The following is a 9,317-nucleotide window of genomic DNA, read 5'->3' on the forward strand; positions in this document are numbered from 1 at the left end:
TGCAACAAATAAAAGGCACATTTAGACTAACCAGTGCATTCAGGTAACGACTGAATATATAGCTTGGCATTTATACAAGCTTAATCTATAAATGTTAGCCGACAGTAAACTGTGACGGGCCGTGGCTAGTGTCACGAATGAGGGGCCTGAGGCGTGCGGATCCATGTGCAGGCTTTTATTAAAGTAAGGCATGGTCAAAACAGGCAGGCTTCAAACAGGGCAAACAGGAGTATCAGAGATGAGGCAAACACAAAATCCAAGAACAGGCGAAGGTCAGGTCAGGCAGCAAACAATCAGAAACTCAGAAGACAGGCAGGGTCAAAACCAAGAGAACTAAGACTAAGGAAACTCGGGAAACAACAATAGAACAGGCGAACAATGCCACCTGCAGGTGAGTGGCTTGCAACAGTCTTTATAGTCCTCAGACAGGAAGTAGCAGCAGAGGGAGTGATCGCAGATCACCCAGAGGTAAGAGCTCCCTCTGCTGGCTTGGTGACAGCTAGGCCTTTAGTGACGTCCTACATGCAACTGATAATACCATCGTAATGATGCCACGGCTAAAGAGAAACCATAAATATTACACAGGAATGCAGTATAACGGAGCTCTGCATCACAGACATGTAACATTAATTCTGTTAATAAAGTTACGAAAAAATGCTGACGTTATACCTGCAAGATTGCTGTGGGCCTAATTTAACGTTTTCAATGCCGTTGATTTAAAACTACAGAAGTCTGCGCTGATGATTCTGAAGGGCTTGGGCAGATTTCTTTGACCCTGGCAACACAATTGCTGAAATATGATTGGATAAAAGTAAACATACATTACTGGAAGCAGTGTAAAAATAAGCCATTCTGATAATATTTAGGCCAGAAGAAAAGGCTTTGCTGGCCCCGACGACAGACCACTGATAAAAAAAAAAGCTTGATTTTGGTGCTCATGAAAAAATATTTTAAAAATATAGTAGAAACATAGTAATTACACTCTAAAAACTGCTAAAAAAAACAACCCAATTTTTTAACTCGTTCAAAAAAAAACCTGTTTTTTAACCCAGCAATGGGTTTCCAAAATAAACCAAATTAGGTTGATTTGGATTATATGCTTTTTTTAAGGTTTAAACTTACTACATTGCTAGTCTAAAATGAACCCAAATTACCCAGGCAGAGGTTGGGTCAGGCAGCAAACAATCAAATAGATTAAAGACAAAGAATCTATGATGAGGGAAACACAAGGCTAGGCTAACTACAAACAATCAATCAATCAATCAATCAATCAATGCAACCTCCAGGCGAGGGGCCTGCTTCAGAATTTATAGTCTTGAAACAGGAAGTAGCAGCAGAGGGAATGAACACAAATCATCCAGAGGTAAGGGCTTCCTCTGCTGGCTTGGTGACACTCATCTTGTGTTTCCTCACCAGTGTGTTCTCTTATGCCTTTATTTAGTATTTCCTCTTCCTGTCCCCATTCAGTTGTGGTATTCCCCTAGCTAAGTTCCACCTGCGTGTGATCACGTTTCCTGTGTAGAAGCCCAATGTTTTCCATAGTATAGCATCCGTGTCTGCCTTTTGTAACCCCTGTTTTGAATCATTAAATGACTGTTATTTCCAGTTAATCTCCTCATTCTTCTTTTCGTAACAGGAGGCATCCGTTTGTTTTGCATGATTCCTTGCCGTAGCCCCGTGGCGATCTCCCCTTCTGTGTCTACACCGGCCGCTTCGAACGCTAGTCTGCTGAACCTTCATCCGTCAAGTCCGTCAGCCGCTCCAAAGTCGAGTTCACCCCCAAGATCTCCAAACACTCCTGGACACAAACAATGAATGACGACTTTGCATTTTTAATCTTTACTTACCATAACATATATATTTCATTCGCTTCTTGCCTCTTTCGTGGCTGAGAAAATGGCGGCTGAGAAAATGGCGGCTTCTCACTGGTGGCGTGACGTGAATGCTCTCCTTCATGTCCGCTTTCCCAACCCATCATCGCTGGGTTATAGACAGAGAACTATTTTTAACCCAACTTGGGTTAATCCACTGCAACATTTTCCTTTTTTTTCTTCTTTGCAATAACTGCAATGATGACCATCAACAGCGCTGACCACACTCCACACAGAATCAGTGTCAGTGAATGAGAACGTGTTTTATTACTGCACTCAGCGTCAGTCGAACCCGTTCCTTTCTGGATCGTTTCCTTACCAAGAGCCTCACAGCTGTTAGAGAGAGATACAGTACTCAAGTTAAACTACACATACAGCTCTTGAGAGAAAAAAAGTACAGTTACAAAGTACAGAAGCGTCTAAAAATATGAATATTTACTTTGTATGCCATTTGCAGATAGTCCCGTCTGAATATGACCCAGAAGGACAGTCCTCGCACTCCGTGTCTCTGATTTCTGTTCCTGTACAAATACAATTATATTACATGAGAAACAAAAGCAGTGACAGATCTCACAGATAAGGACATTATTACTCTGTATAGCATCTAAATTAATCTTCACATAACTAATAATCAGCCTAATAATAATTAAGTAGATTTTTTCAGGTGGTTTTCTCAGAGACACAAGCAAACAATGTCTATCAGATAGAGTTATTTAATATAATTGTACGCAGAGTTATTGTTCTCAGTTTTTTGGATGTATATTAAAGCTGTTTGACTGATAAAACACGGACCGTTTCGGCTGATGTATTGTCCAGCTGAGCAGGATGAATGTTTCATGGCATTTTTACAGTTGGAGAGTGATTCTATACAGTAATAACCCGGCAGCGGTTCACACGCTGTATCTGATATTAATGTACATGTCTTCTTTACTCTCAGACCGTTACCTTTAACGAGAAAGAACACAAGCGAGTCAATTAGAGAAAACCTGGCAATGGCAAGCCATCTAGAGTAAAGCATGAAAGCATGATGACTGAGGAAAGTTTTACTCACTTTGATCACAGACAGAACAAGGCAGACATTCAGTTAATCCATTCGGAGCATTAGTGAAGGTCTTCTCGAGACACGAATAACATGTTGTGCTCGTGAACTTATCACAGGGTCTATAAACTCGATTTCCTGCACAATATAAAAAAAAACCACCAGCATGTTATTCTTATTGTAATTAATCAGGATCTTGTTATGAACAATCCTAATATTGGTTTTTGACCTCTTCGGGGATATATCTGCTTCTGACGAACAACTAGACGAGGATTAATGGGAAAGTATCACATGACCTCTTTAAGTATCTTCACCTTCTTCCATCTTATCCAGAACTTACCTGGATCACACATCGGACAACACTCTCCTTTAACTTCATATTCTGCGTTATTACATGCTGCCACACAAAACACGACGTTCATGGAGAGGAGGAGCAGCTGCTCTGATAGATTATGGAGCATGAAGATATTTGGGACGAAAAATAAATCTTCTCTGGTGCAGAAGTGGCCATTTGCTCTTTGTTTCGTGGAGCTGAAAAATAAATATGTTAGATGACTTTCAGAAAAACAAAATTGCGCCAGACACATTTTACTAAAATGCATGAACTTTAAAACTAAACACGGATTATTTTCTGCATTAATGTAGACGTGTCAACTCCTCAAGACCAGAGCTATGACAATTTACAAAATGCCTATATTTTACGTTACATAACACATATTTAGGAAAATAAGTTGTTTTTAATTAACATTCAAATTTGAAGATGCTAAATAACATTCTATACCTTTGATCAAACCCGCTCTGAATAGAGTTATAATGTAGTTAATTCTAAGTGAGACCTTATGAATACCTTGTGACTCATACAGCAGTCTCGTGTGGGTTTGAGGGATTATCTATAACAAAATAAAATTCAAATTAAATAAAATTGAGTCAAAAATTGTAAATCACTAATAACTATAAAACAATAAAACGATCAACGTGTGCACTTGATTGTGCATAATGCCTAATGCTTTTTCCTTTGCATTAAGTTTTGTCCAAACTTCTCTACGCTTTATCCGGTCAGAAAACTGAAAGTTGAAGTAATGTCATTCTTACTGATTTCTGTAGAGTTGGATTTATGAGGAGAGCAGTCTACACACTCCTGAAGACGACGACTTCTGATGAAAACAAGTGAACTTTTCCTCGAATGATTGAATATTTATTGATCGCATCTGATCTACGGGGTCTTAACTCTACTTCTACACAGGTTTGAACTGACAATTACTAGGTTTTTTTGCTTGCTTTTTGAAAACTGCCCCTTTTATTACTCCGAGCTGTTTCGTGATTTAAAGGTATTTTCTCCCTTCCACCTCACCCTGCAATTTAAACGAGAAACTGGACTTTTATGTATATCAGTTCTGTTAATTCATTAATTTAACACAACAATCATTTCACAAAATGCAAAGCTAACCCATGAGCACACGCGTGAATGACAGCACCAGGTGTGAATGTCAGAAAATTCACAGACGGCTAATCATGTGAAAAATGAGCAGTACACTTTTTGTGAGTCATTCGTGAGTCACTTTGAATAAAAACACCTACTTTTATTTAACAAGTGTGTGTTCATGACTGAACCTAAAAACCCACAGATAGAGCATCAGTGCAGTCTCAAAGTCTGGTGTTTGGGAGGGAAAACCACAGTATATTCATTACAAAAATATTACACTATACACTACAGTCTCTAGACGTGAGCGTCACTGCTAAAAAATAGAACAAGAATACAAAGAAAGAAAAAAAAAGCTAATAGACATAACTCTCCCACTTCCAGAAGAAACCAGATTTCATTTCCCCACAGAAAGGAACTTTCTATTCTTATTTTTTTAATTCAGCATTTCTGGTAAATGAACCGATTTTAGATGACCTTTCAGTTTTAATTATAACAATCTTCATAACGCAGGAAAAATCTGTGGAGACACCAGACGTGTCTGAGAGAGATGCAAAAATCACGACTACAAACATCTTCCCAGATTCATCATGAGAAACGTTTATAAATCTGCGGTTATCAACAAAAAGAAGGACTGAGGACTTCCTGCGGGATTATTCCAAAATAAAGGCTGAATGCCATCAGCATTAATTTTACAGAAAAAACTAAATAATAACTAACAATAATAACTACAACAGCTCTATTAATACATTTATTCTAACCTTCACGTGGTGTTCAAATTGGGATCTTTCCTTTTATTCCCTATTTTCACTTTTATTTCAGTTTTAAAAGTGTCTTCTGCTCAGAAAAGCTACACTTATTTGTACAACAAAACAATACAGAAGGTTGAGTAATTTGTAATATATAATAATGAAGTTATACTATATAGTAAAGTGTAGTTGCTTTTAGACAATAGCGTTCCAAAAATGAAATTCAATTAATATGAACTTGTTTATTGAGCTGCTGTATGAAATGAAATTCACATTATGTAGCAGCTGTGCATTTAAAATTATTTTGTGGCCACTTGCCATTATTTTGTGGCCACTTGCCATGACCATATTTGGGGTTTCCTGCCGCCACGCTGCCTCGCGCGATTGGCTCACTTTGATGCTTTTCGCGCCAGACGTCCATGTTTCATGTAACAGATAAATTTACAAGATATATCTGAATGATTGTGATTTAAAGACCCCATGCAATGGACATGTAGATACATCGATTATTATTTTTCACTATTTAAACAATTTTTTATGTCTGTACTTTTCTCTTTTTTTCGTGCATTGCTGCCGCACGCGGTTTTATGAGCTGCACGAGTCCTGATATGTTCTTTTGTGTTATGCAGGTACATAATAAATGAGGACTTGAGGGCAAGAATTATCATTAGACACAACGCCGAAAACACACCGCTACACTTACAATTATTAACCACTGTCGCTCATCGTGATCTCAAAAACTTATTAAAATAAAAAAATCTCTGGATAGGAGCATCAGTTTAAAGTGTGATCTCAAATCATCTAAATCAATTCAGAACATTATTCAAAGACAAAAAGAGGAAACTAAAAAACGCTCTTTCAGTTTCAGTTAAACGCAAAAGAATAAACAAATGTAGGTGAATAAACAAAATGTCTAAAAGTGACGTTTCAAATAAAACAATGTCATCAACTCAGCAGAATGTAGGATATATTATACAGAATCATAAATATATTTAAGAGATATTGCCATATTAATAAGATAAACAGCGATGATAGCAGCACTTTCGACATCACAGGAAGTAGTATCCGGTTACACAAAGAAAAAGACAAGTATTAAACTTACTTCGGTAATATAACTTTGTCTCCAAACACCCAGACTTGAGATCTAGACCACTTCAGCAGAACCTTTTTTTCATTTAAGCAGAACTCTCTCTCTCTCTCTCTCTCTGTCTCTCTCTCTCTTACACACACACACACACACACTCTCTCTCTCTCTCTCTCTCTCTCTCTCTCTCTCACACACACACACACTCTCTCTCTCTCTCTCTCTCTCTCTCTCTCTCTCTCTCTCTCTCTCTCTCTCTCTCTCTCTCTCTCTGTCTCTCTCTCTCTTACACACACACACACACTCTCTCTCTCTCTCTCTCTCTCTCTCTCTCTCTCTCTCTCTCTCTCTCTCTCTCTCTCTCTCTCTCTCTCTTTGTTTCTCTCTCTCCCTCTTTTTCCCTGTGTGTGTTTTAATGGCGGATCTCAAACAATACTGCCATCTACTGTGGAAAAAAAAAATATAGTAATAACCGGGGAAACTAAGAAGCTTTTTTATTATTTAATTATGTATTTTATGTTTAACGTATTTCTCTAAAGCCCTTGTAAAAGTGTATTTGTTCTTAACCTGCGAAAAGGTAGTGTTTGTACTTTAATAGTATGTGTTTAAATTCAAAACGTTAATTGCAAATGAATCATAAAAAACATAAACACCTCCTGCAGACATGACGTTTGTTTTTAAAAATGTATTTTTTAGATTTTTGGTAAACCTGGTAAATCCTGGCACATCAGGAAATCACTTTGACTGTTACGAGTAAAATTAAAATCTCCTCCAATTAAAATATGTGCATCAGACATTTAGTGAACCAGTGTTTAATTCTATGTTTACTAAATGTAAGACATTGCTAATAATAGCACCAGCAGAACGCTCAGAACAATTGGAAAGCCAAATATCATTCCCCATTGGGATCTAGAGGTTTAAATACATTTTTATTAGAATTTCTTTTGTTGTTTTTATTGCTGAGAGAATTATTTTAATTACTGTTTTACTTCCTTTTTTGTGAAGCACTTTGAATTACCGCTGTGTATGAACAGTGCTATATAAATAAACCTGCCTTACCTGTTTTAAACATCATTAGAATAAATTGCGATATTAACCCATGGGCCAAACAAGACCAAAATGACAAAAATAGAATTGTAGTGATGACTAACCAATTTAGATGGAAAGCTGTCACGTTACAATCCTCCCCTAATACAAAAGTTATCTGTAGGATGTGCAATCGTTGGGCTACCTCAAAGCAATTCCTTGTTTTGATTAACATTAATATATTTGCATTACATTTTTTCTGTAAAACTGATGTTCAGCTCCTTCGTAAGATGCCACGATTCATCTCTGCAGTGCCTCATGGTAAACTGAACCTGTCGTTTTTGCCCCATCCCCAACTTTCCCACACGATGTACTGAATCCACCATTTTTTTCCAGTTTTGTGGACCACTGTGGATTGATCCAGTAGGATCTCCCCTACTGGCTATAGCATTATTGTTTCCTAAATATCTACGAACATATTGCTATTTCTTGGCTACTAGAGTCAAAAACTTACAGCACTTTTAAACAGACAAGAAAGAGAGTGTATGATACAGAGCAGCGTTAAAGTGACAGATCACCCCGAAACAAAAACTATCACCTTTTACGCCCGTTTCACGCATGCTGTCTTGCAGTGCGTGTTTTTCTGCACCCATGTTAACACTGCACGCCTTTGCGATGCGTCTGCAGCAGTCTTTTTTGCTGTGATGTACACTATGAATTTGCGGGAAACAGAAAATGAACATGGACTGACTCGGAAATGTAGTAGCCTTTTCTTTTAAATAAATGCAATGTGTTTCACAGGCCTTTTGGCTTGGTGTAAAAGACTTTTAAACAAGCAAGCCAGTTTTATTTTTAAGCCAGTATATGCACTTAAAAATAAAATAAAGACTTAAATGTAAAAGACATGAGAGGTGACTGTTTCTAGTAGTAAGATTTAATTTAAAATATTTGTTATTGCCTAACAAGATCTCTTTCGTTTCCACTCAGTTCTGTTCATGATTCACTCCAAACCTTTGCTCACTATTTCATCTGTGCTTTTGTTTTTGTGTGTTGACGCTGTTTCTGACAGAAGAAGCTCCTTTATTCTCATCTTTCTCATGTGCTTCATCTGTTTCTCCAGAGTTACAGTATTTCTATTTTTACCGAGACGCTCTTTCTGGATTCATCTGATGAATAAAATCAGTTATAAATACATTAGTGAGTCTTGTTCACATCAGCTGCTAAAAGTTTCTTTGCTATGTTTCACCAATACATTTATGAGTTGAAAACTAGATTACATTTACTAAATTACATGTTCAAAAAATAGCTTGTATGAAATAGGATTTAAATTACAAAGTGTACAAATATAAATTTAAAAAAATTTTACTCATAGTGCTTGTTTTTACACATTGACAATGTGTTTGACTTTTGTTTTCATCTTTTTCCAGTAGATGACTTTTTTTTCTGCAATCTAGTTTCAGGTTTACAGTATAGATACTTGTACTTGGACTGTGTAATGGTTTTATAAATCATTTTAGCTTTAGCAACAATCAAGATGATAAGTATTGTGATAGATGTGGAGCACAAATGGTCTGTTTTCTCTCAGAACAGTCTGCTGGTATCAAGATAACCTTTAAAAACAAATAAAACAAAAATTGTTACCTCTGTCCACTTACATTCACCAGGATCTTAATATTCACAATTAAACATCTTAACAAACTGGTTTGTTCCAGTCCACCCTGACTTTACTAGAAGTGTTGCTATCAGTCCACAAAGGCAATGCATGCTTTCAGGTCACATATTTAGCATTTATTAATTTATATAACTAAATATGTTATATTAATTAATATTAATATATTAATATTAGTAGATTATTAGAAAAATTATGTCAAAATGTACTTAAAAATCACAAAGATATGAAGACTTCATGTTGTTACAAATTTGCCATTTCTTTCTCAAAATTATAGAGTTCATTTCTTTTGTTTTCTCTGTTAAGGGTAATTACTCACAAAACCTGCTTCTTCAGAATAAAATAATATAAACATTTCAAATTATTTTCTCAGAAATCGTAAGATGGTGTTGGCATATGATGACACAGGAAATATTAAAAGTACTTCCTGGATTCTTTTTTATTATTTAAAGAATTTAA

The 9,317-nt window shown here is 36.5% G+C and overlaps 1 protein-coding gene across 3 annotated transcripts in view; it reads right to left on the minus strand.

Annotated features, from left to right (window-relative positions):
- LOC122341061 (tumor necrosis factor receptor superfamily member 14-like) overlaps nt 1-6,333 on the minus strand; it is a 6,514-nt gene extending 181 nt beyond the window's left edge. Inside the window, exons 1-8 of one of the 3 annotated variants that reach the window (XM_043234385.1) lie at nt 6,182-6,320; nt 4,003-5,479; nt 3,251-3,441; nt 2,923-3,048; nt 2,664-2,816; nt 2,311-2,392; nt 1,927-2,204; nt 1-1,798 (exon numbers count right to left, since the gene is read on the minus strand). The exon at nt 1-1,798 is cut by the window's left edge and continues 181 nt beyond it. In XM_043234385.1, the coding sequence (XP_043090320.1) occupies nt 2,021-2,204; nt 2,311-2,392; nt 2,664-2,816; nt 2,923-3,048; nt 3,251-3,371 (666 nt within the window). In that variant the 5' untranslated portion in view covers nt 3,372-3,441; nt 4,003-5,479; nt 6,182-6,320 and the 3' untranslated portion in view covers nt 1-1,798; nt 1,927-2,020. Of the gene's footprint in view, nt 1,799-1,926; nt 2,205-2,310; nt 2,393-2,663; nt 2,817-2,922; nt 3,049-3,250; nt 3,442-4,002; nt 5,480-6,181 lie in introns of all 3 variants that reach the window. The other 2 variants (XM_043234384.1, XM_043234383.1) reach the window with 2 other exon arrangements.
- Between the last annotated feature and the right edge of the window lie 2,984 nt (nt 6,334-9,317).

Source organism: Puntigrus tetrazona, unplaced genomic scaffold, assembly GCF_018831695.1.
Source record: "Puntigrus tetrazona isolate hp1 unplaced genomic scaffold, ASM1883169v1 S000001111, whole genome shotgun sequence".
NCBI classification, from domain to species: Eukaryota; Metazoa; Chordata; class Actinopteri; order Cypriniformes; family Cyprinidae; genus Puntigrus; species Puntigrus tetrazona.